Below are 27141 nucleotides of genomic sequence, written 5' to 3' on the forward strand. Positions count from 1 at the left end.
ACGCGATTCATCCTGTCATGGGTGATTCGCCTGCCATTTGTCTTTATGGACGGGCATTGCGGTCCAGACTGGATTTGCTGCGACCTGGAGGGTCAGGGAGTGGGATGGTGTCGCGTCCGACGCTGCTGCGCGGTTTCGATGTGGGACAGCGGGTTATGGTGCGCGATTATTTCCACGGTTCCAAATGGGTGCCGGCTGTGGTCTCTGTGGTACTGGGCCCGGCGAATTGCATGGTGCGGACTGATGGTGGGGAGGTGTGGAAGCGGCACGTGGACCAAATGCATGATCGCTGTTCAGCGTCACCCCCTCCCCCCACACTCCCCGGGCCGAACGATGTGGGACCCCCACGTGTATTGTCGTCGTGCCCAGACGTTGTATCACCAGGGCCGGATGTGCCGACGCCCAGGGGGTCTTCGCCTGATTCAGTCCTGCCCGGGGACGTCGGGCAGGCTGGTCGGCCGGGGGCGGTTGTTATTGCGGATGGCGCGAGTCCGGCGAGGGTGTCACCTCGACCGAGCCGGGAGGCGTCTGAGCCTGGGCTGTCTGGCGGCGCTGCCCGTCCGAGGCGGGTCAGGGTGCGGCCGCGGTACTTGGAGGATTATGAGTGTTGATTGGTTTCGGTTGGTCATGTTATGATTGTCCTTTCATCATTTGACTTGTCATTTTACGAGGGGAGGAGTGTGCTGTATCACGTGATTGGGTTTTCGTATATCATGACTCGCCCGCTAGGGGTGGCAGGAATGTACATCCGGACGCGCAATAAAGCGGAGTTGATGCTAACACTCTTGCTTCTCGTGTTCCACTGCACCTCGTACACCATATCTTGCTTTCAGTCGGGGTTACCCCTAACCCTAACCCTAACCCTAACAAACCCTAACCCTAACTAACCCTAACCCTAACCACACCATCTCAGAATGATTTGTTCTACCCACCCCCCTCCAATTTGTCCAGTTTTTCCTTCCTGAGAGTTTGCTTCTGTATCCATCTTGTCTACCCGATACATCCTCTCCTACCCCTCATTCCTCCCCACATTCCTCATTTGTCTGATTTGTCCAAGTCCCCCTCTATTTTGTTCTTTAACACCGCGAGTGTGCCTACCCCTCTTTCTGCTGTTCCATCTGTTATGTTGCATCCTCATCCATTCTGTGTTTGAGCTCTTTCATGAGCCTCAAATGTGTACATAAAAAAAGTGAAGGAAGTTGTCCTGATGGTTCTATTTCACTATTGAAAGTAAAAGCTGACATATCTGCCGATCCTGTACAGAAATTATCAAACTCGATAAAGTTCAAGCCCTAACCAGTGGGAGCATTATTTTCCAAGCTTCCATTGTAATGTTGAAACTAAGCTGTGGAAAACAATCCTCAGCACAGCCTCACCTTGCTCAATCTCCTTGGTAGCTGTCCTATCACAAGGTGCAGAAGGGACACCAGAGCAGGTGGAGTCAACAGCACAGACCTGCCTGTTGGGGGTAGGAGTCCAAAAAATACCAAAAAAACACAGAAATGATGTGATGATAAATAGTAAGTGCAGCAATGATCAAAAAACTGCTCCAGAAGAGAAGACCAAAACAATCGACTGGGGGGGGGGGGGGTCAGCAGACATCCTTGACATGGAGGAGAAATGGAAAGAGTAAAGGTTGGGTAACACTCAAGACGAAGCAAAAACATAAAATAAGTCATCTATTATCCTGCAATAGGCAAACAGTAGCCGAAGAAGTATGCCCATCTCCAAGAAAGAAATGCTAATTATTCTCCACAATGCTGCAACATCAAGGAAGATAAAAATGGTACTCCAAATCAAATCCACATCACAGTGGTGCCGCAAACCCCATAAGACCTTGTATACTGTTAGTATAGGGTTCTGGGTTAGCTCAATGGGGTATGCTTATGGCATTGTGATTGCAGTTTTTAAGTTCTCACCACACTGGGAAGACAGTGTCAAACTGGAGAGTTCATAGAACGTCTTACCCCGTGCGATTGCAGTTTTTATGCAGAGTCTTGAGGCTAAGATTCAGGCTAAGTCTTGAGAAAAAGGTCATGGGAAGGGTCTTTTCAATGCTTGCTTTGCATTTTGCACTGAACAAACAGCGCTAGGCACCGCCATATTTGTCTGTCTGAATGCTGAATCTCAGTGATCTCACAGTTACTTTGCCCTCAGGGCATGAAAGCTTAATCTCAGTTATTCTGCCCTCAGGGAATGAAGGTATACATTTTTTCTCAGTACTGTCGGACCCCGCTATTCATGGGGGGAGACGTTCCGGGAAAATGCTGCGAATAGTGAATCCACGAATAGCCGGGCATTGTTTCAATGGAAAAAGGGGGATAAGGTACCCGGCGGTTCGTGATTCATGAGAGAAAAATCAAAAATACTGAAAAAAACTGCAAATATGTCTGCGAAAAACCATGAATATGCATGCAAAAATGACGTCCATAAAAAACAGAAGCTTTCCTGTTTGGAACGATTTTCAATATTTTGGACTGCCAGACAGGCAGATAGACTAAAAATGTTTTATCTTGCTCCTCTCTGCACGTGCGCAATTGGGACAAGACGCCGTGCAATTTGCCCAAATCAGATGTAAAATACTGGTAAACTGCAGGTTCGTGTTCTACAGTGTTGAAAATATAACATTCAATTGAAATCAAGTAGTTCCTCGATCATCGACCGACGTCTGTAGACAGACAAAGCAAATCAATCGCTTAACCCCGTGTTTTTTGCTTCGCTCACGTGCAGTCTCCCATGTTTTTTTTTTTTTATTTTCCTTGCCACAAGTCCATTGCAGACAACACTTACCCTCCTGTTTAAGGGAATTGGAGATTGTATTCATTGATGCTGATCGTAGCCGAGCAACGCCAAGGAGGAACTTCATGCAGCAAAAGATGTCGAACAATCACAAGGCCTTAAATGTCAATATTATGGTCTATTCAGGCCAAAAAGAAAATGAAATACTACTAATGTAAATGAGGAAAACAACCATTTCAGAGTATAGCCTTCATATCATGGGATTCTTTTCTTCTTCTTTAATCCGAATGGGTATATCTGGCCAGCTCCAAGGTCGGGTAACACTCAAGTGGGGAATAGGGCAATTTTAAAAGGCAGAAGATAAACTATTCTATATATCTGCATGCAGAAAAAATAAAAATAAAAAAAGGACAGGAAATTTACCTTTAAAATGAAATGGCCCTCAACAATCCCTGAGAGGGAAGAAGAGAGGACCCAAAAGAGAAGAAATGAGAGTTGTGGGGGTAAGGGAAAGAAGAGGGAGTCATCTTTCTCTGGTAAAAGTGAGTGGAAAAGATATTATACAAAAATTTCACCGATTATTCAAAGCATTTCCCTTCCCTCATTGTCGTAGCACCTTGATGTTCTTTATGCTGAAACATTTGGCAAGGGTTCATAGCCATTTCAGGACACATGCTTTCATGTCTTCATCATTCACAAACTTAATGCTACCAAGGTGTTATTTTAGTGGTCCAAGGTGACGAAAATCACAAGTTGACAAGTCTGGATCATATTGGGGGATTACTTAGAACTTCCCAACCCATCTGCACCATGGCAGTAGTGGTGGTAACCCCTGCCGAGTGAGGGCGAGCATCGTCATGTCGGAAAGTCATGTCCTGTGCAAACTCAACCACAAATGTGTGAGTGCTATGACAGAATGTGTTTGTTCAGCCACCGAGTACATTTCGAAATTACCCACACGTAGTTGGACACTTCATCAGCATTTGGTCTCATGGCTTAAAAGCTTAAAATTACACTGAATGGTGCGAGAGTTGCACATTTATCGTCCTTTTTCAGCTGGATTTATGGCTTAGAGGCGGTCAGGCGATATTCCTCAGAGGGTAGTGTCTCACCCTGGCTTATCAGCCAAGTGCATTGCCAGTTTTCTGTCTTGCCTCTAATAAATTTCCCTGCATGCAAGTCCTGAACAACTGAACGCTGCAGTTCCAGCAATAATCAGACCAAATGCATTTTAAAATGACTCGCCAAACAATGGTGAGACTAAAATTAATGAACCATGACGTGGAGCTTTTTCCACTTGAATCCAAAAACAGACATGCACATCAGATGTATGCAGGTTTTCCATTATCAAATATTCAGGTGTGCATGGGTGGGACACGCACGCACACACATATATACACACACGTTATTAATGATCCACTAAGAAAGACAATGTTGCAGAAGGATTAACACCAGAGAGAGAGAGAGAGAGAGCTCACCCCTCTCCCATCAAATAGCTATCTTGCAGCCAATGGCTATCCCAAAGGTATATATGGCCAACATATTTATCCCACTTTTATTATTTATAGGAGCAGGGTTCATGGAAGAGCAAGGCACAACTGACAGTGGGACAAACATCTAAGTAATTAACGAACAAGAAAAGAGGAGAGGGATGATAGAAGGAAACAGTCAAACTCGCAGGTAAAGGCCCGGTCTCACCTTGACGTTTTAGCCAACGTATGCCGATTTTTGAAATTTTTTCTAAAACGCTGGCACACGTTGAATATGTTATGGGTAAGTTTTGATAACATTGAGAGCACGCTGAAAAACACTGCCATACGTCGTTGTACGTTGGCTTTAAACGTTGTACTTTTTGGTTGTCCTCAAATTTTTTCATGCTTGAAATTTCACGACGTATGCCGGCGTATGACTCACACGTTCCGCTACGCTGGCCACAAGTTGTATGCACGGTCTGCGATCGTTGACAGACGTCAACACATGCTACTTGTAAGTTAATCATAAGTTGAGACACGCCGAGGTAATGTTTAGCGTACCTGAAACTTATTTCTAACCTATGATTAACGTGTTGTTGGCACGTTACGCGATCGTTGCCACACATCGACAGACGTTACTTTTAAGTTACTCATAGGCTCAGCATTCGTTGGTATAAGTTATCTATAACACAACGAAACGTTCTGTGTCCGTTACCAATGCGTTATACATAAGACCAAGTCGCTATGAATACGTCCGAATCTTTAAAAAAAAACATCAAAAGTTCAACGTAAGCCAGCATTTTACATACATTTTAATACGTTGCCATCGCTGGCTAAAACGTCAAGGTGTGACCAGGCCTTTAGATGGTTGAGTTAAGAATGGTTAATGGGGGTAATAAGGATCATGGGTCAGAAATGGGGATGACAGGTGGCGGTACACTGTTTACTTGGAGTCCTGGAGGGAAGAGTGAGACAGAACCACCTCTGGAAGATGGTTCCTTGGGTATAAAAGAGTTGAGGTGCACAGTGAGCCTGGATTTTGGAAGTTTAACAAGAATGGCATTACTGGACCAACACCTGAATCCTTGAGTAGATAGGGAGGTTCAAAGACAGAGAGCAGAGGAAGCAATGCTGGAGGACAGATGGCAGAAAACAGAGACCACAAACATGTCTGTGATGCGACAGCAAGACCTTAACCCATCCACAGCATAGAAGGGTGTATCATGTTGCTCTTGCAGATTCGCAATCACATACAAAGTGTCCATTATGTTCGTTATTCCCATCACATTATGGAGACCAGTCATGGGACAGGAATGACAAAGCACATAGGCCCTGAAAGGGACCTAGACACTGGACTCTCTTTTATTGAAGGAATGGTATGTACGACATCATAGTGGCACAATGAACTACAACATTGTTGGGTTTCAATCCACATTAATAAAGCTTATGATACAGAGCTGTTTTGGCTTAAATGGGTCCACACACAGATACAGTAAGGTGGTGGGCTGAAAGGAAGTTATTAATGATAGAAGAGCAAAGAGCAAATCTCAGGAGAGATTACAGAGGCCAGTGATAATGAATAATTGGGGAGATTAGAGAACATAACACCAGAGAGGGGAACAGACAGAGTAGAAGAGGAGGCACAAGGATGTGGCGTGGTGGGAGGATGTAAAATGTGTGTAACCCTGCAGGCACAGGCCTCTCTGCTGAAGAAGCTGGAAGAGGGGTGCGATCGTCGGGTGGAGCCGGTGATTGCCAAAAGATATGTGGACGCACCCGTGAAGAATTGTGCAAAGGTGGAACTCACCCAGGTATAGCAGGGGACTGGATGGAGGTTCCTCCCAGTGTTGTGTGTGCCGGGATGTGTATGGTGCCAGGCAGAGCCTGCGTGTGAGACACTTGTGCCCGAGCCAGATGCTGCACTGTGGGTGTGTGCTGTCGATGCCGAACCGCCAGTGTGCGAGGCATGCACTCCAGTGCACACTCAGGTGCCAATGCAGGTCAGGCCACATCGCTTGTGGGTGAAAGTATAGGTGAGTGTAAGGGAATGTCTGTGAATGTGAATATGGCAAATGGTGGCAATGTGTGTAGCATGAAAGAGGAGGGAGAAGGAATGCCACCTGGAGAGCCATTAACAACAGACCAGTTAGGGTTTGGACCAGGATGGCTCCCCACTGAGTTAACAGAACCGGATCCGTCTCCGAATGAGCCAAAGGGCAAGCAGGGATGCCGGGTGGTGGAGCATGCATGCACACAACCCCCTTTGATATCATAAAAGATATGACGTCGTGCTCCCTCCAAGTCCTTGGGAGGCCTCGGAAAATTAAAAGATGGTGACGCAGGGTGTACATGCCACATGGCCCCCATAAGCTTTGGAGAAAATGAGGGGACTGGCAGGTATATCGAGTGCATGTCCCGCACAAGTCCTGAAGAAAGACGGGGGGTGACCGAAGGTAAATTTCAAAGGTGCCACCCATGAGTATCGGCAAAAAGGTGGGGACAAGGAAACTGCTAGTGAGGGGCCCCCTATGGGAACGTGGTGTGGCCAAGGCTGCAGAGCTCCATGAGGGCCACACAATGGCTCTAGGGGGTGAGGTAGAGACAAATTAATGTGGGCAGACTGAGTCAATAGGAATATATGGTATGCCGGACATGGTTAAATTGATGCAAATTGTGTAACAAAAGAGAAGTCGAATCGTTTTTAAAGGTGAAATTTTACATGGGTTGACTGGATTATAATTTGAACACTTAGGTTAGAATGTCTTCCTCCTTCTCCCCTCTCTTGTCCTAACAGGATTAGGGATGAATGGAGGAGTGAATGAGGAAGTGCATGGACCAAATTTATAGGAATGCAATGGTATGACGTGGATGTGTGGAATGAATGAAGTGGAAGCACACACCCCTACTGGGATGAATCCCCATCTTACAGATAGGTAGATAGGGGTGATTCAGCTTCAGCTGTTTCAGAACATGGAAGCCACAATGGTGCTGATACTGATGGTAGGGAAGGAATTAACAATTGTGTGCAAATGTGTAGTTAAGGGCTGGGAGTGTGACCTGAGGGCGAGCCAGAATTAATTAAAGATGAGCCCCGAACTGAGAACCTTGAGTGGTAGAGGCCGCAATGTGCCAGTAGGACATGGGGTACCCAAGGTGGTGAGTGTCAGAGAGCACTTCGCCGTGCTCAATGATAATGGTAATGGGTGTCAGTGTGGACCCCCCGATGATTCAGAGGGAGGGAAGTAGATCTCTGCCATCCTCATCTCAGAGGCTCAGGGAAGTTGCATTGTGGAGCAAGCAGGGAGCCTGTGGAGAGAGCCCGCACTGTCCAACCACAAGATTGTGCTGGAGTATTGGAAAGTAAAATTGAGGGCTCGACCCAAATTCAACAAGGCACCAGCATGCAGAGCATTTGGCGAAATTGGTTGTTGGAACCATCATGGGGGGGGGGGGGTTAAAAATAAAATGAAGCTAATTGTTTTTGAAAATACAAGGTGAGAGTATAAACGCTTCCCCTTCACACCATTCAATGTCTGCAACTGGTAGAAAGAAGAGTAGGACAATTTGATTTTGTGAGGACCCATTGATTCCCAAATTATCAGCAAAGAGGTAAGTACACCCCATTCAGGCCACTTCACCAGCAAAGTGTGTCAGGTCATGCCACTCCAACCTTTTTTTAATCCGCATATGAACCTGCGCTCCCCAGGAGGAGAGTAGATACATTTGGGAGCTAGAGTTTAGAAGGATCAGTGGGGTAGGTTAGGACTAGTCCCATACTCGTTTATGGCGAAGTTGGCCAGGTGGCATGCCTCCTGTCAATTACCTGCCTGCCTACCAGCCTGTCAACTGGTCATTGACATCGCTGCCTGGATCTCTGCCATCCACTTTGGTCAAAACGAGACTTTCAAAATGATGTAATCCACCCCCAAAATGCTTGGTGTTCACGCGCAGAAACCCCAGGAAACTGCAGAGTTTGGGGCGAAATAAAAGATATTCTGTGACCAGGATAAGGATTTTACCTGAAATCGCTCACAAAGCTTTTGAAAGAAGCCAAAAATACTTGGAAAAGTACCTGAGAGAAAGGGCTGTGCCTCTGCACAATGAAGGATTTGGACAACTTTCTCAGCTCACTGAACGGGCAGCCGCTCGTAGTACAAACTCCTGACCATGTGGGTTGGTGCAAGGCCTGAGTGGACAGACGTGTGGAATACAAACCCCCGACGGACCGCTACCAGCAAATAGACTGTGTATATGAATTTGATGCTTCTGAACTTTAATGAGGACAGATCTCTGGCAAGTTTTAAAATTTTCACATTTCAAAGGGGGGCTTGACTATTCTGGGCATGCGAGCAAAAGGTGCACATTTCACACGCAGTCTAACAGCCCCATCATATAGCATGTCAATGAAAAGGAAAGATCGTTCAGTGCTGCTTCTGCAGCATATGATGACAAAATAAACTGTCTTTCTTCTGACAAGGCAGCGAAACTCATCATTCTCAAAACGAACCTGAGCTTTGTGGACTTTAAGTATTAAAACTCTTAAACGTGGCATTTTCCTTATTTTGAACGATGCGAGCACGGGTAAAAAAGGTAATGGCTGGTCTCCTGCTGAGCTTGTTAAATCACCAGGTGAGTAACCCATCATCATCTGCTGATATCACCATTAATAACACTGAGTTATAACACTGAAAACGATTGTTCGGAACGGAATCCCTTTGTAACCCGGGGACTGCCTTAACTGTATTTAGTATAAAACTTGTTTTATACACGCCCAGACAAGTATGAAACCAAGTTTTGTTGTGGATATACTGATTGTATTTTTCGTAACACCAGTATACTGTCGGACCCTGACATTCATGGTTCCGCTATTCATGACCCCATGTATTCGCAGTTCATAAAATGTGACCTGCTTCAACATTTGCCTTCAAGTATTCACATTTTGTTTTGTTTTTCCTCGGCGTATTCCACTGTTTTTCTTGAGATTTTTGTGGCATTTTTCAGGAACGTATCCCTTAGCTAATGTCAAGATCTGATGGTATTCAAATTTCTAATATCGGTATATCGATACGAAAAATTATACCAATATAACCGGTATATCGATATATCACCGGACCCTGTGGGAGGGTTTGCAGAACGATCCTTTCAGAGAGAAAGAGTGTGAGTGTGTAGGATTTCTCAGGATTTAAAGACATGTTCAAAGGGTATATTACCCCCTAAAAGGGTGGAGGTTGCCTGCATTACCCCTAAGTTTGCGAATTTGCGGATCACGGGGATTTTTAAGAATGTAACCCCCATGAACAGTAAGGCCCTCCTGTATATCCTTCAACACTGCACGGGGTGTCGTGTTCTATGAACTCTCTTGTTAATGAAATGTGTCTAGCACTTGTTTCAAAATATATAGTCCCCCGCCCAAGTGTTTGTATCTATGCTCTGCCTCCCCCTCGCCCCCCGACCTACGCTCTTAAATATTCCCCCGTTGTAATCTGTCCTTACATGGACTTTCTTCTCAAGTTTACAGCCAATTAGCGCAGCCCACAAGCATGATTGTGGGGTCAGCGTGAGGACACGAGACCGGACAGATACATGACCATATATGGACATCTCGCACGCTTAAGGCCAACAGACCACTCATGGTGTGGAATTTCCTGGCTTGCCGGCCAATCAGCTCGGCCCATCGATCATCGTCTAACAGGCCTTGTCGGTCAAAGAGCGTTCGCCGAGGGCTTTCCGACACGTCCTCCCAAGAGATGATAAAAGTGTACACCACGTTGGGCATTGTTGTTTTTTGGGGTTTCTGGGATGGTTTGTGTGGAGGTTGCCATCCATCTCTCTTTCTCTCTTTCTCTCTTTCTCTCTTTCTCTCTTTCTCTCTTTCTCTCTCCTTTGTGCTTCCTTCCTGCTGCATCGTTTTATGGTGTACAGTGGTTTGCGGTACAGCGTTGTGGCACAAGTGCTGTTGTGGGGAAAGCATGGCTGGGGAGGGATGCAGGGTACCAATGCGGACTGACTGGCCCTGAACAAAGACTGACAGGATGTGCGTGAGCTTCACGTGGGGAGCAGGTTTCCTTTTATCAGTCTCATCTTCGCTCTCTGTGCTGTCTGCCCCGAGTGAATGAGATGAGATGAGATGAGATGCAATAACAGTTCTAACTAGAAGGGCACTCGGTAGAGCGCATACCTCCGCCCCATAATGCCTGATCCACGAGAACATATCTGTCCCAACACATTTTTGAAATATCATGCTATACGTCATTTTTGAGCCGTATCTCTCAATGGTGAAGAATCACTGAAAAAAAAATTCTAGTAGATCCGGATCTGGATCTCCACCAAAATCTAATCAGTTCATCCTTGTCACACACCCAACCTGTCCACAAAATTTCATCCGGATCTGTCCATAACTTTTTGAGATATCCTGTACACAAACAGACAAACAAACAAACAAACAAACAAACAAACAAACAGACAGACAGAAAGGGGTGAAAACATAACCTCCTTCACCTTCGGTGGTGGAGGTAATAACTATCTTCGTATCCTTTATCGATTCTTATGCAGGCAGACTCGGACAGGGACACAGGACGAACAAGAATGTTGACAATGCCATGTGGTGTAAGTGTGTGCAGTCTTCCTCATGGTGAGCATCAGGAGACACAAAGCAGGCCGATTTCACAGGCTGGGCAGAAACACCAACGTCGCTTTGCAGCAGGCCATGCTTCATGCCCCTTTTTCACCTCGCAACCCTCCTCCACCGATTCAGCACATCTTTTCTCACGTGCCTGGTGTCTCCGTCTTCCTGAGTCACTTCACTGTGGTGTGTGTCTGCATTTCCCATGCATGTGCTCACAGTGGAGTCTCTCTGGGGATGTGAGCATCGATGCCTTTTATAGCCAGACCCACCATGAAGGAGTCTCTCACCCCTCTCCTTCCGCCTCCCCCCCCCCCCCGTCCATTCCATGAGTGCCATGCATGCTCTCTCTCTCATCCTGCTGCAAGAGCATACGTGGATATACCATATCAACAGAGTGTATGCATGGGCTTTCAGTTAGCCCACATGAATGCACCATGTTGAAGTGCAGTTGTATGTAGGTATTTGAGAATTTAGACAACACTGGGGGGAAAAATATAAGAAAATTGGAAGAAGAGACAGAACTGAGGAAGAGGATAATGTGGGCTGTCTAGACATCTGATTCCGGTCGTTGCTAATTTGTGTTACAAACACTCAGGCTAACATTCATTGAGAGAACTGATGAATAAAACCGCAAGTAATTTCCGTAACAACTCACGCACATGCGCACGTGCACAGGATGTAACTCAAATCCCCCTGAAAAATATCAATTTGAAGATTTCTATGTGGTATGGAGAGTAATCTACTAGTACATCTTCGAAAAAAATCAATATCCTAGTTCCACAAAAAACTCATGGAATCAGGAACCAAAACAGATCATTGGAAACAAGGACGCAATGCTCATGTACGACCTGATGAGCCCATTGAGTGTGAACGGAGAAAACAAAGCATGGCGACTCAATATAGTACTGAGGTACAACAAAAAGAAACGACGACATTGTTAATTGAGGTGTCAGTACCCAGCAATTTTGGCCAAAACAACACAGAAATCAAGAAAATGACCAAATAAAAGAATCTCAAAAATGAAGTCAAAATATCTTGGAAGCTGAAGCATGCCAAAATTGTACCAGTAATAATTGGAACAATGGGAATGGTAAAGAATAACTTCATGGAGGTATTAAACATAGGGGCAATACCCCTGGGCGCTCACTTGGTAGCGGCTGGATAAGATATCCAGGGAACCACTGGAAGGCATGGATGACCCACAAAATATGTAATTGAAAAGAAAGTAAACTCCTATGGATTATTTTTTTAATGCCATGAACAAACTTTGGTCCATCACGGGTGGGAAGGGCTGAGGTCAAGTTTCATTGGAATTATGTGTGTAGTTTTTGAGAAGAAAGCACACCCCAATTTTGCGGGGCAACCTCAGTAAACCTCCTCCCAGCCCGAATTTTTTATTGCCATGAACAAAATTTAGTACAAGGTGATGAACGTTCTGGTAAAGTTTTATCAAAACTGTATGTGTAGTTTCAGAAAAGAAGTTGAAAAAATTTGTGGACGGACAGACGATGCGCCATCCCATAATCTCCCCGGAACTACGCTCTCGGTGAGCTAACAACCATCCCGAGGAATATTACGACAAAGAAACGACAGATGGGAGCTGTCCGGGGCTCAGTGATGATCCTAACAAGAGACCTTGGAACAAAACGTTTGAGAACAAAACTTCACAGCCATAGGAGAACTCCATTTCACGTTCTAAAACTAGCATATGGAGACACACACACACACACACACACACACACACACACACACACACACACACACACACACACACACACACACCAAATAAAGATCAGGTTATTTAGACTTGAGCAAATCATCAAGAAGATTGAAGTTTGAAGCTGCTTCAAAAATTAACACGGGAGTACACCACGGCAATGATGAGTCAAATGCCTTAATTTCCATATTTGATGTCAATTTCTCCTCAGTCTCATGTTGTCGTTTTTTCTTCTATGCTTTTCAGATGAAGTTTCACATACCTTGCAGGGATGTGGGGGGGGATGGAGTGGGTTATGCCGATGACCTGACACAAGGTACCCCCAGAACATTTGCAAAATTTAGTGGAGCTTGGTCAAGGGGTGTGAAATTGTATGAAGATCAAAGAAAAGTCTTTGCACGTACTTGCTTTGCATTATATATATATATATATATATATATATATATATATATATATATATATATATATATATATATATATATATATATATATATATATATATATATTGTTGTGGTTGAGCAAATTCACAAACCACCATTCAGGTCCCGTAGGTGAGATATCTCGGAAAGTACATGTGTAGTCAGCCCCAAACCCGTTGTTTAGAGGGAATAAATGTGATTCATTTGGGCTGCGACCCTTTAAGATAGCTGTTTTTCTGTTCTATCTTTATTTTGAATCAACCATGTCTCAACCGCCATCACACAACAACCACCGACCGCAACGCCGCTTCACAACAACAACAACGCCAACAGCCACGACCTTTACCGTCACGGCTCGCTCCTGCAAACATCACACCACCACCACAATAAACCCTCCACCACCTTCGCCTCTCCTTCTGCGGACATTTCTGCACCGCTTGTGGGCACCGAGCGTCAGGCTGTCCTGGCCTCGTGCGGGACGTGCGCCGAGCCGCGGGTGCAAATAGTGGCCTTTCCGAGGAGAAGTCGGATCATGAATGATACACGCCCACTTCCGATCCCTCCAATCATTAAGCGCGGGGCGATTTGGCCCCGCCTCCAGGCGCGTCGGAGTAGAATCGATATATGCAAATTCAAGGATCAGGGGAGGTTCACGCCCACTTTGCCTCCATCCAATGGGCGAGCGTGGCTCCGCCCCCGAGTTCATCCTGATCCGGAAATTTGCATATGGATTCTCTGGCTGTACTATAAAGCGCCGAGCGCGGGGTGAATTCAGTCAGTTTCTGTTTTGGGCTCGGGCGAGTTGGAGAGGTGTGGCAGCGGCAGAGTGTGGCAGCGGCAGAGTGTGGCAGCAGCAGTCAAGACGGGTCTGGAGGAGAGTCGGAGTCTGTCGGGGTTCGGAGTCTGTCGGGGAGCTGCAGAGAGGGGAAGCCGGGAATGCGGTCGAGGTCGCAGTGGAGTCGCTCGTCGCGGGACCCAAGCAAGCCAGCTATCCTCTTTCCCCAGAGCATCAACAACCCCCCCTGTTTCCCCCCCCCACGCTGAGATAGTGCGAAAAGGGGGCCCCGTTCCCACCCCATTCCAAGCAGTGCCAACGAAACCCGCGGAGGAGCGTGGAGTCGGGGCACCGCCGCGACATTTGCGGCTCATCACAAGACGGGTAGGCTCCACGCGGTCTCGCGCCCCAGGCCCCGTCTGCCCCCTTGTATTTGAGGGTGGCCCTTTTCTTTTGCTTTTGAGTATATGTGTTGTCGGCGCCGTCTGTAAAGTAAAACTGTGTAAGTGTTGCCATGTGCTCGCGTTGTCGGTAGTAGATCTGCATTGTTGTGTTCCTTTTGTTACATTTGCTTTTGGTGCATAATTGTTGTAATGTATATATGTGCTTTCCGTTTGCCGCGGAATAAATGTGAATTATGTTGAACTGTTTTTCCCGTTTCGCTTCGTCTTTTCTTTAATTTGAATCTCCATCTTACTTCACGTAAAGGGTTGGTAGTGGGCTAAATACGCTCGATAATTAATCGAAACCGTCGAGGTTGACGATAGCACCGCTCGGTAATCCCGATAGTACGGAACGGGTCGCGTAAGTGGCCCGTGTCCGGGGTCGACCTGCGGCAAGGTGCGATCGCCCGGTCTACCCTCCGTGTGGGTACTTAGGTAGGTCGAATTTGGCGAACAACCCTATCCCACGCAGGGGGCCGATTGGCACGATCGTGGTGAGGCCGAAAGGCCCACCCGTGACTAGTTCCCGGCGTTAGTCCGAGAGGGTCATGACGGAATTGTCCATCCGGTGGGCGACGTGCCGCGATTCGAGTTACGTGGCCGCTCGCACGCCGGCGGGCGCGAATTCGCAACAATATATATATATATATATATATATATATATATATATATATATATATATATATACATACATATATATACATACATACATACATACATACATACACACACACACACACACACACACACACACACACACACACACACACACACACACACACACACACACACACGAGGTCTGTCTAAAAAGTAACAGGACTGACTTCACAGAAATTTTATTCCAAAAAATATATTGACATCACAGCTTGTCCCCTTCAAAATAGTTTCCCTCCAGTCTCACATACTTGTCCATCCTCTTCTTTGACACTTCGATGCACCCCAGGAAGGCATATTCTGGAATCCTCTCGAACTCCGTCATCACGGCCCTTTTGATGGCCTCCACATAAGGAAATTGGGTCCACTTGATCATCTCTTTGAGCTTGGGGAATAGGAAAAAACTCACAAGGGGCCAAGTTTGGCGAATACGGGGGTTGCTCCAGAGTTGGCGTGTTCCTCTCTGCCAGAAACTGTCGGATACTCAGAGCACTGTGAGCAGCGGCGTTGTCATGGTGGAGCACCCAGGCGTTTTTTCTCCCACAAACTCATGAGGTCTTGTCCCGGACTCGTTTCTCCTCTTGGCCCGGACTGATCTCATGAGGCGCCACAGGATCTCCTTGGACACTTATTGATTCACTGTTTGACCCTGTGGTAGAAACCCGAAGTGGACGAAGCCCTTGATGTCAAAAAACACGATTAGCATCACCTTGACCTTCGACTTCCAGATCCTTGCTTTCTTTGTTCTTGATGCTAAACTATTCCACTGATGACTCTGCCGTTTTGTCTCGGGATCGTATTCAAATATCCACGATTCATCGCCAGTAATGACTCTCCCGAGCAGGTCTGGATCGTCCTCAAGGCGCTCGATAATGGCTTGACAGACAGTGACTCTTTGCTGTTTCTGGTCCTCGGACAACAGCTTGGGGACCATCTTTGCGCACACCTTGCGCATTTCGAGATTTTCAGTGATGATGCTCCAGACAGTGTCCTTGTTGATGGAAAGTTCCTCAGCAATCATCCGCATCATGACTCGATGATGTGAGTGCACCATCTGCTTCACACGATCCATGAAGGTCTTCCAGACGGTGGATCATCTTCAACCTCCTCATGTCCCTCTTTGAACCTCTTGGGCCATTCAAATGCACGTGTACGTGACATCATCTCTTCCCCCGTAGACTTGCTGCAGCATTGCGAAGGATTCGGAAGGTGTTTTGCCAAGCTTGGTCATAAACATCAGATTGGCTCTCTGCTCACGCCGAATAGCGTGACGACTCAGACTGGACGTGTAAAGCACGACCTCTAAAATATCACACAATGAGCACAGTCAACCATCACCAATCATATATATTGCTGGAATGTTGCGAAAGACTAAAGCAACCCATTCATTCAAGTTGGGTAAGTGGAGCACACAGCAGGCTCAGCCCCGTTACTTTTTAGACAGACCTCATGTGTGTATGTACAGTGGGGAGAACAAGTATTTGATACACTGCCGATTTTGCAGGTTTTCCCACTTCCAAAGCACGTCGAGGTCTGTCATTTTTATCATAGGTACACTTCAACTGTGAAAGACGGAATCTAAAACAAAAATCCTGAAAATCACATCGTATGATTTTTAAATAATTAATTTGCATTTTATTGCATGAAATAAGTATTTGATACATCAGAAAAACAGAACTTAATATTTGGTACAGAAACCTTTGTTTGTAATTACAGAGATCAGACGTTTCCTGGAGTTCTTAACCAGGTTTGCACAGAGTGCAGCAGGGATTTTGGCCCACTCCTCCATACAGATCTTCTCCAGATCCTTCAGGTTTCGGGGCTGTCGCTGGGCAACACAGACTTTCAGCTCCCTCCAAAGATTTTCTATTGGGTTCAGGTCTGGAGACTGGCTTGGCCACTCCAGGACCTTGAGATGCTTCTTACGGAGCCACTCCTTAGTTGCCCTGGCTGTGTGTTTCGGGTCGTTGTCATGCTGGAAGACCCAGCCACGCCCCATCTTCAATGCTCTTGTTGAGGGAAGGAGGTTGTTGGCCAAGATCTCACGATACCTGGCCCCATCCATCCTCCCCTCAATACGGTGCAGTCGTCCTGTCCCCTTTGCAGAAAAGCATCCCCAAAGAATGATGTTTCCACCTCCATGCTTCATGGTTGGGATGGTGTTCTTGGGGTTGTACTCATCCTTCTTCTTCCTCCAAACACGGTGAGTGGAGTTTAAAGCAAAAAGCTCTATTTTGGTCTCATCAGACCACATGACCTTCTCCCATTCCTCTTCTGGATCATCCAGATGGTCATTGGCAAACTTCAGACAGGCCTGGACATGCGCTGGCTTGAGCAGAGGGACCTTGTGTGTGCTGCAGGATTTTAATCCATGACGGCGTAGTGTGTTACTTATGGTTTTCTTTGATACTGTGGTCGCAGCTCTCTTCAGGTCATTGAACAGGTCCTGCCGTGTAGTTCTGGGCTGATCCCTCACCTTTCTCATGATCATTGAGGCTCCACGAGGTGAGATCTTGCATGGAGCCCCAGACCGAGGGAGATTGACTGTTATCTTGAACTTCTTCCATTTTCAAATAAATGCGCCAACAGTTGTTGCCTTCTCACCAAGCTGCTTGCCTATTGTCCTGAAGCCCATCCCAGCCTTATGCAAGTCTAAAATTTTGTCCCTGATGTCCTTAGAGAGCTCTCTGGTCTTACCCATTGTGGAGAGGTTGGAGTCTGATTGATTGAGTGTGGACAGCTGTCTTTTTATGCAGATAACGAGTTCAAACAGGTGCAGTTAATACAGGTAATGAGTGGAGAATGGGAGGACTTCTTAAAGACAAAACTAACAGGTCTGTGAGAGCTGGAATTCTTACTGGTTGGTAGGTGATCAAATACTTATTTCATGCAATAAAATGCAAATTAATTATTGTAAAATCATACAATGTGATTTTCAGGATTTTTGTTTTAGATTCCGTCTTTCACAGTTGAAGTGCACCTATGATAAAAATTGCAGACCTCTACATGCTTTGTAAGTGGGAAAACCTGCAAAATCGGCAGGGTATCAAATACTTGTTCTCCCCACTGTATATATGTGTGTGTGTGTGTATGTGTGTATGTGTGTATGTATGTGTGTATGTATGTGTGTATGTATGTGTGTATGTATGTGTGTATGTATGTGTGTGTATGTATGTGTGTGTATATGTGTGTGTATACGTGTGTGTGTGTATGTGTGTGTGTATGTGTGTGTGTGTATGTGTGTGTGTGTATGTGTGTGTGTATGTGTGTGTGTGTATATATGTGTGTGTATATGTGTGTGTATATGTGTGTGTATATGTGTGTGTATGTGTGTATGTGTGTGTATGTGTGTGTATGTGTGTGTATGTGTGTATGTGTGTGTATGTGTGTGTATGTATATATATATATGTATATATATATATATGTATATATATATATATATATATATATATATATATATATATATATATATATATATATATATATATATATATATATATATATATATATACATTGCAAAGCTGAACCACATTTCAAATGGTGATTGCTGATGACAAACAAAATGAGAGAAAGAAAGAAAACAAAGAAATAAAGAAGTGTGAGAAGAAGGTGAAAAACTTACTGTTTGTCAGATATTTCTGCATCTATGCACATAGTTTGTCCGCTTCTCGACTGCTGCTCTCGTCTTCCTTGCAACCCTAACTCTGAACCGTCAGAGTCAGAAGAAGCAGGTATTGCTTCACCTGAAAATGCAAAGAATACCAGAAGTAATTTAAAAGTCTTTGCACGCACTTTCTTTGCAGATAGGTTCTGTTCTCAGACCCCATTCGTGTCAAAGCACGATGACTTGTGCATTCGTTTAATGGGACTTTCGGCACCAATGTGGGGCTGGACTGTCAGTTTTCAGGAACATATCCGCCACAATTGTCATGGTTTGACTACATATTTGTGTATATATGTGATATATGTATACCTAAATATAAACATACATATATACCTAAATATAAACATATATATATATATATGTATAAACATATACATATATATATATATATATATATATATATATATATATATATATATATATATATATATATATATATATATATATATATATATATATATATATATATATACCTAAATATAAACATACACACATATATATATATATACATAAATATAAAACATACATAAATATAAAACATACATAAATATAAAACATACATAAATATAAATATATATATATATATATATACATATATATATATATACACAGTCATGCGCCACTTAACGACGTTCCGGGCAACGACGGATCGCCTATACGACGGATCTGCCAGCTCTGAAAAAAAAAAAAAAAAATGAAAAAAAAATGTAGCTGAAAAATTCCTATCGCCGAGTGATGCAGCCGACGTAGCGCTGCCAGTCGTATAAAAATAGCACGTACAATTATGTACACTGTTCAGTACATAATACCTCAAAATGATAATAAACGACAGTGTGGCCCTGTTATAATGCGATCGTTGAGGTCCATAAAATGTCATACATGTTGATAAAACAATCGCACTGTTCTGAAAATATATATCACAATTGACAAGTGCTCGTTTCTTCATTTGTAAAATATAACATCGATGCAATGATTACGTATTTATAAAATCCAAACGCTATTTATTCATCTTCCTATAATTAATCGATGCGAGAGGAGATTGTAAGCTGCTGCTAACAACACCGATGGCCGTCATGAACAGCACAAAGGTAAAACTAACGCGTCTTCCGTCTCTCTTGGATGTGTGTTACAATGCTGACAGTATTCAATACAGTAACATGCTGTACAGGTTTGTATCCGAGGAGCAATAGGCTACACTATATAGCCTCGGTGTCTAGTTTTTTGCAAGTACGATGTTCGAAAACGAAAACGAAAAAAAAAAATGATGTTCGCACAATGACGACGTCGCTTCACGACGCGTTTCTCAGAACGTAACCCCGTCGTTAAGTGGCGCATGACTGTTCATAAATATAAACATATATATATATATATATATATATATATATATATATATATATATATATATATATATATATATATATATATATATATATACATATTGTTACGGTTGAGGAAATTCGCAAACCACCATTCAGGTCCTGTAGGTGAGATATCTCTGTAAGTACATGTGCAGTTAGCTCCAAACCCGTTGTTTAGAGGGAATAAATGTGATTCATTCGGGCTGCGACCCTTTAAGATAGCCGTTTTTCTGTTCTATCTTCATTTTCAACCAACCACGTCTCAACTGCCATCACACAACAACCACCAACCGCAACACCGCTTCACAACAACAACAACGCCAACAGCCACGACCTTTACCTTCACAACTCGCTCCCGCAAACATCGCATCACCGCCATTCCAAACGTCGCCATGGCCATGGACCAGCACTCTAAACCCTCCACCACCTTCGCCTCTCCTTCTGCGGCCATTCCCGCACCGCTTGTGGGCACCGAGCGTCAGGCTGTCCTGGCCTCGTAAGGGACACGCGCCGAGCCGCGGGTGCAAATAGCGGCCTTTCCAAGGAGAAGTCGGATCAGGAATGATACACGCCCACTTCTGATCCATCCAATCAGCAAGCGCGGGGCGATTTGGCCCCGCCTCCAGGCGCGTCGGAGTAGAATCGATATATGCAAATTTGAGGATCAGGGGAGACTCACGCCCCTTTTCCTCCGTCCAATGGGCGAGCGTGGCTCCACCCCCGAGCTCGTTCTGATCCAGAAATTTGCATATGGGTTCTCCTGCCGGACTATAAAGCGCCGAGCGCGGGGCAAATTTAGTCAGTTTTGAGTTGGAGAGAAGGTTGGAGGCAGTGAGTTGAAGTCAGGAAGGTTGAGGCAGTCAAGTCGGGTCTGGAGAGGAGCGGTCTGTGGAGCCGTGAGTCAAGTCGGGTCTGGAGAGTGGCAGTCTGTCGGGGTTCGGAGTCTGTCGGGGAGCTGCAGAGAGGGGAAGCCTGGAGCCTGGAACGCGGTCGAGGTGATTTGCTGCAGTCGGCTGAGGAGAATTGGAGAGGGGGAGCGGATAGCTCGGGTCCGAGGCAAGGAAGACGGCGGTCGGCGACGAGGTCGCAGTGGAGTCGCTCATCGCGGGACCCAAGCAAGCCAGCTATCCTCTTTCCCCAGAGAATCAACAATTCCCCCCTTCCCCCCCCCCCCGCGCTGAGATAGTGCGAAAAGGGGGCCCCGTTCCCACCCCCCTCCAAGCAGTGCCAACGAAGCCCGCGAAGGAGCGCGTAGTCAGGGCGCCGCGACATTTGCGGCTCATCAGAAGACACGGGTAGTATCCACCCGGTCTCGCGGCCCACAGGCCCCGTCTGTCCCCTTGTCGTTGAGGGTGGCCCTTTTCTTTTGCTTTTGAGTAAATGTGTTGTCGGCGCAGTCTGTAAAGTAAAACTGTGTAAGTGTTGCCGTGTGCTCGCATAGTCGGTAGTAGATCTGCATTGTTGTGTGTCTTTTGTAACATCTGCTTTTGGTGCATAATTGTTGTAATTGTATATGTGTGCTCTCCGTGTGCCGCGGAATAAATGTGCATTATGTTGAACTGTTTTCCCGTTTCGCTTCGTCTTTTCTTCATTTGAATCTCCATCTTGCTTCACGTAAAGGGTTGGTAGTGGGCTTAATACGCCCGATAATTAATCGGAACCGTCGAGGTCGACGATAACACCGCTCGGTTATCCTGATAGTACGGAACGGGTCGCTTAAGTGGCCCATGTCCGGAGTCGACCTGCGGCGAGGTGCGATCGCCCGGTCTACCCTCCGTGTGGGTACTTAGGTAGGTCGAATTTGGCGAACAACCCTATCCCACGCGGGGGGCCGATTGGCACGATCGTGGTGAGGCCGAAAGGCCCACCCGTGACTAGTTCCCGGCGTTAGTCCGATAGGGTCACGACAGAATTGTCCGTCCGGTGGGCGATGTGCCGCGATTCGAGTTACGTGGCCGCTCGCACGCCGGAGGGCGCGAATTCGCAACACTGGTGTCAGGTCGTGGGACACAAATCCATCCCCCTCCTCGCGGCACTGGTGTCGGAAAGCGGGAAAACGGGCTCTCCTGTCTCCAGCTAAATTCACGGGAATCTGTCCAGGGGTGAGAGGAGCGACCCCCGATTCCCTCCAAATTACGAGCGATTTAAATTAACCCTTTACGAGAAATAAGATGGCGTCTCAAGGCGAGCGGGAGCCGGGGGTATTAGAAATGGATTTAGAATGTGTAGAATCCATGGTCCAGGATGAAAACCCCGAGCAGGAAATGTTGGTAGTGCAGGAACACGAACTCCCCCAACTGAACCCAGAGCCCGAAATAGGTGCGGCGGCGGCCGCAGTGTATGACACCCCCCCACCCCGCCTCCGTCAAAGTCCTCCCCCAGTCCCTGGTGGACCCGCGCCTGAGGGTGAAGCGATTGCCACAGACCCACTTAACGTGGGCCAGGTAAACATGATTTTGCAGGCAATAAGCGGAATGATGCAACAAATGAACAAAAAGGTGGATACAAACACAAACGAAATGAAGGCGAATTTGAAGGAAAAATTGAAAGAAATACGGGGTGAGACGCAGAGCATGGGCCGAAGCCTGCAGGCGGGCATGAAGGCAGTAACCGGGGAGCTCAAAATGGCGACGCCACGTGTGGGAGCGAACGAGCTGGGAGGGGGTGCAACGGCTGTCAGGCCCGCAGTGGGAGCGGGTGACAAAATAATTCGGGGGGCGTGTTCGGCGAGACTGGTAAAGGTGACGGAGAGAGCAACAGTGACGGTGACTGAAAGGGAAAAATTAAATGGGGAGACCGAAACATGTGAGATGAGACACGAGGTGATGACAAAGGAAATAAAAATAGTGGAGACAAGGGAGGAAAAGGGTGAAGAAGTGACTGAGTTGGCAGAGACACGGGAGATGGGAACGATAGAGGGAAGACTACACGATGAATTGGACGGGGTTAGTGACGCACACACACACACGGAGGTAGTGGAGGACGATGAGGGGGAGCTCGCAGAGCGTGTCGGGACCCAGTGCGAGCAGCGGGATAGCCTCCTCCAGGAACGAGGGGAGGGAGTATGCCCCCTTGAGTCGAGTCACGACCAGGTGGGTTCGGTAGTGTCGAGCGAGGTCGAGGGGAGGAGTGCTGTGGACGGGTGCACAGAGAGCTTGGGGGGTATAGAGGCCCCGGAGACCCTTGTGGGGACACGAATCCCCAGTGTGGTTGTCCCGGTGTGTGTGGTGTCGAGGTGTGTGTTCACGAGTGTGGCGAAATGCGTGCTGCAACGCACGCATAGCGCGGGTGCAAGGGCGTGTGTGAGAGCGACCGGGTGGGTGACAAAGACCCCGTGTGTGGATGAGACCCCAGGTGTGAGTGCGCGCCCGTGTGTGGAAGCGACCCCGTGTGTGAGTGGTGTGGTGGCAAGTGTGCCGAAGGGCGTGCTTCCCAGCACACCGTGTGTAAGTGAGACACCGCGGGCGAGTGCCCCCGCGTGTGTGAGTGGTATGGGTTGTGTGAGGGAAATGGCACGAGTGAGTGAGCGGCCGAGTGTGAGAGAGACAGCGTGTGCAAGGTCGCTGTGTGTGAGGGAGATGTCGGTGGGCATGTGTGAACATGCAGCCGCGTCTCCCGGGGTGAGTGTAATGGAATGGAGTGTGAGTGTCGTGACACGCAGGTGTGTGTGGTTGGAATGGCGACAACAACGACAATTGAGAGACAAAGGCCGAATAGCGGCCGTAGAGGCTTTGAACACCGCACCAGGTTCACCCAGCAGCGAGCGCGAGGTCCGTGCTGTGCAACGCACGAGGCCACCACGTGCTCGCTTGCGGGAGTGAAGTCCCAGTCCGGAAACGAGCGCGGTGAATGTTGCCGATCCCGCGACGGACAAAGTTTAGGCAGGATTTCGGATTTGGACCGGACGGGTTCTCCACGCGGGCGTGTGTGTTAAGCTCCAACGGGCAAAGCACATGTGTTCACGTGGGGAACCCCTCGAGACGTGAGGCTTGTGTTTTTTTTTTATGCGCCGGGTGATGTCATGGCTGCGTGTATGGTTGGAATCCGGCAGGAGGGTGAATCTCTGCCAGATGGTACCGTCCAAGAGGGACGAGGGACGCGAACGGCTGCCATGAAGTCACGCCAAAGGTGCGCGGCTGTGAATTGCCGCGATGGTGCACAGGTTGCGACTTGCCGCGGTGGTGCTGCGCAATAAAAAAAAAGGCAAGCCTCGCTTTTGGGTGAACAGGATTCCCTGGGCAAGGGGTGGAAGACCCCTTTGACTCTGGGCACAGGATGGAAACTAGTTAGGGGGAAGGGTTAGCTTAGTGAGACCGGCTCCTTGGGGCAGGGGTAAGTCCTCATGGGGCCCGTGGAATGGATTAGTTGGAGGGATTGTAGTCAGATTTAGGTTGGGAAATGATTTATAGAGGTTTGAGGACAGTGACTGACAGTGAATGTGTAGAGGGGATGTAGTTTAGCTACGTAGTGTTAAAAGGAATGTGCTGTAGTCTAAGGGACGACGTGGGAGCACGAGTTAGTTCGGAGATGCGGATAGAAGGATGGCAGAGTTCAGCGGTGTGCGTGTTGAAGAGTTGATGAGTGGTGTGGAGACATGATGAGTGAGTGAGGCCAGCAGGTCTGTGTGTATGGAGCGAATGTGGAATGCATGGTGCGATGAGTGATTGGGGGGAGGAGTGACTCCTGCCCAAGGGGCCTCGGGGTCAGTGTAGAGTGAGTTAGTGGGTTAGTCAAATTAACAAAAATGGAAGTCGTTTTGCTGTTGGTGGGAATGGAGGCTCAATACCCATTTGGAGGGGTGCAGGAGCCCTGTTGACGGACTGGGAGCGTGGCTGCGAAAGGTGAGTATCGCTGAGTGGGTACCCTGGGCACCAGGCTAGTCGGCCGTAGGAGGCCAAGGGCCCATGGGGGGCCGGGATAGCATAGTGGGCACGGGTGCGTCCGCTTGATGCGGGGGCCCGGGGCGCTGTTAGCCGCATGGGCAGTGTTGTGGGCACGGGTGACCCTCGGAAAGGGGCCCGGGAAGCCAGCCTGCCACGTGTGCGTTTCAGGGGAGGTACCATGGGGGGCACTCCCCGGTGTTTAGGGAGCTGGTAGGCTCGGAGGCAGTGTAGTGCCCGGGGGTGCCATCGTAGGGGAATCGGCAGAGGATCGTGCCTGCCAAGGGGAGCCACGCGTTCCAGCCATGAGACCGTGTGAGGGCACGGAAAGAAAATTGGGGGGCGAGGCCCGAAATTGAAAGGACACCAACACAGGCGACAGGAATCTGGGTTGTTCGAACCAATAGTTTAAGCGAGAGGCGCTTGTTGAAAGCCCCGGGGTAGTTTAACAGTTAAATGGTTAGGGTAGACAGGAAGTGTACCCCTCCGCACCATCCATCCCCTCGCTCTCGTTGTGGGCTGCTGGACCCACTTTGTGTTATAGATCGCTGAACTCTGGGGAGGCGATCTTGAGGCTTTGTTGGGCCTCGGCACAGGACGCTAGCTCTCCCTTATTCCCCTCCGGGAAGGGAACGTAGGGGTTGGGAGTAGGCTAGGTGACAGGACAGGTTAGCCGAACAAGGACGAGAAAGGGGGTTAGGGGACGATTTATAGGGGGGAAGTAAAAATAAAAACAACAACAAAAAAATAAGTTGAGGCTAAATTGGGTTTCACAAATTAAGGGGGAGGGTCTGGACAGTGACAGGCAAAGGCGATAGGTTGGGAGGGAGACCGTAGAGTAGGTCCGAGCCCGCCTTCTGAGTGGCCAGCACCACCGCACTCCCTCCACCAACCTCCATCTCAAGGCGAAAGGCAGGCCAACTTCATCGGCTGTTGTTTTGCTATGAGGACTGTACCGGCCGGATCGTCTGCAGCTGCTGTGCTGCAAGGTCTGTACCGGCCAGATCGTCTGCAGCTGTTTTCTGCAAGGCCTGTGCCGGCCAGTTCATCTGCCGGCTGTGTTTGCCTGCAGCGGCCTGGTTCTGCAGGCTGTGTTTGCCTGCTACCCTTGCCATGCCATGCCCACGGCCCATGTTCACCAGCCCCCATTCAATTTTGCTTCGCCCCACCACCACCTGTTCATTTCCATGTGTGCCAGGATCAAAGCAACAGTTTGCAAGCTGCGAGAACTGCCCTGTTGGCAGCTACAACACGGGCCTGCATGGCGGCCCGTGTACCGTGTTTGCGTCCATCCATTCATCCATTTTTCCATTCATCCATCCATCCATCCATCCGTTGTGCTCATTGCGTGTGCCACTTGAGCTGGCACGGAGACTGCGTTTGTGCAGCCCATGCACCGTTGTGGTTCACTGCGTTCAGTTCAAAAGGGAAGGCCTTGGACTGCCTGTGAGCAGCCGGCCACGTTCCCTGTCACCTGCATTGTTTGAGCCAGAGACTGCATGCGAGCAGCCTGGCTCCCTGCTAACTGCTTTCTTTTTGCAGAGTCCATTGATCCTGGGCCATGGTTTAGTGTAAAATTTGTAAGTTAAGGTTAAGATGTACTGTACATATGAGTGCGCCCCCGGCACGTCTGTCTTAGCGCCGGCAATTTTATTTAAGTCATCCGTGTGAGTGGGTTTGTTTAGTTAGTTACTCAGCCTGCAGGTTATTTATTTTGGGGACACGAATACCATGAATGTCGCACTCAGGGATCCGTAGGTAAAACGTACTCGGGGAGAACTACACATGATGGCACACGAAAATTTGACGACTCGGGACGAGTCTGTAAAAAGGGGAGGGGTAGTGTTACGGTTGAGGAAATTCGCAAACCACCGTTCAGGTCCTGTAGGTGAGATATCTCTGTAAGTACATGTGTAGTTAGCCCCAAACCCGTTGTTTAGAGGGAATAAATGTGATTCATTCGGGCTGCGACCCTTTAAGATAGCCGTTTTTCTGTTCTATCTTCATTTTCAACCAACCACGTCTCAACTGCCATCACACAACAACCACCAACCGCAACGCCGCTTCACAACAACAACAACGCCAACAGCCACGACCTTTACCTTCACAACTCGTTCCCAAAAACATTGCATCACCGCCATTCCAAACGTCGCCATGGCCATGGACCAGCACTTTAAACCCTCCACCACCTTCGCCTCTCCTTCTGCGGCCATTCCCGCACCGCTTGTGGGCACCGAACGTCAGGCTGTCCTGGCCTCGTGCGGGATGCGCGCCGGGCCGTGGGTGCAAATAGCGGCCTTTCCGAGGATAAGGAGAAGTCGGATCAGGAATGATACACGCCCACTTCTGATCCATCCAATCACAAGCGCGGGGCGGTTTGGCCCCGCCTCCAGGC

At 47.6% G+C, this 27141-nt stretch overlaps 1 protein-coding gene across 6 annotated transcripts in view; it reads right to left on the bottom strand.

The window, feature by feature from the left end:
- Window positions 1-27141, bottom strand: part of CAAP1 (caspase activity and apoptosis inhibitor 1) — a 69310-nt gene that overhangs the window by 8359 nt on the left and 33810 nt on the right. For 4 of the 6 annotated variants that reach the window (XM_085885893.1, XM_085885892.1, XM_085885895.1 and 1 more), the window contains 2 exons: window positions 18466-18587; window positions 1377-1476 (listed from right to left, as the gene is read on the bottom strand). In XM_085885893.1, the coding sequence (XP_085742019.1) occupies window positions 1377-1476; window positions 18466-18587 (222 nt within the window). The remainder of the gene's footprint in view (window positions 1-1376; window positions 1477-18465; window positions 18588-27141) is intronic. The other 2 variants (XM_085885894.1, XM_085885891.1) reach the window with 1 other exon arrangement.

The sequence above is a fragment of the Eptatretus burgeri genome, chromosome 6 (genome assembly GCF_056783735.1).
Source record: "Eptatretus burgeri isolate ZD-2024b chromosome 6, Ebu_testis_v1, whole genome shotgun sequence".
Classification (NCBI taxonomy): domain Eukaryota; kingdom Metazoa; phylum Chordata; class Myxini; order Myxiniformes; family Myxinidae; genus Eptatretus; species Eptatretus burgeri.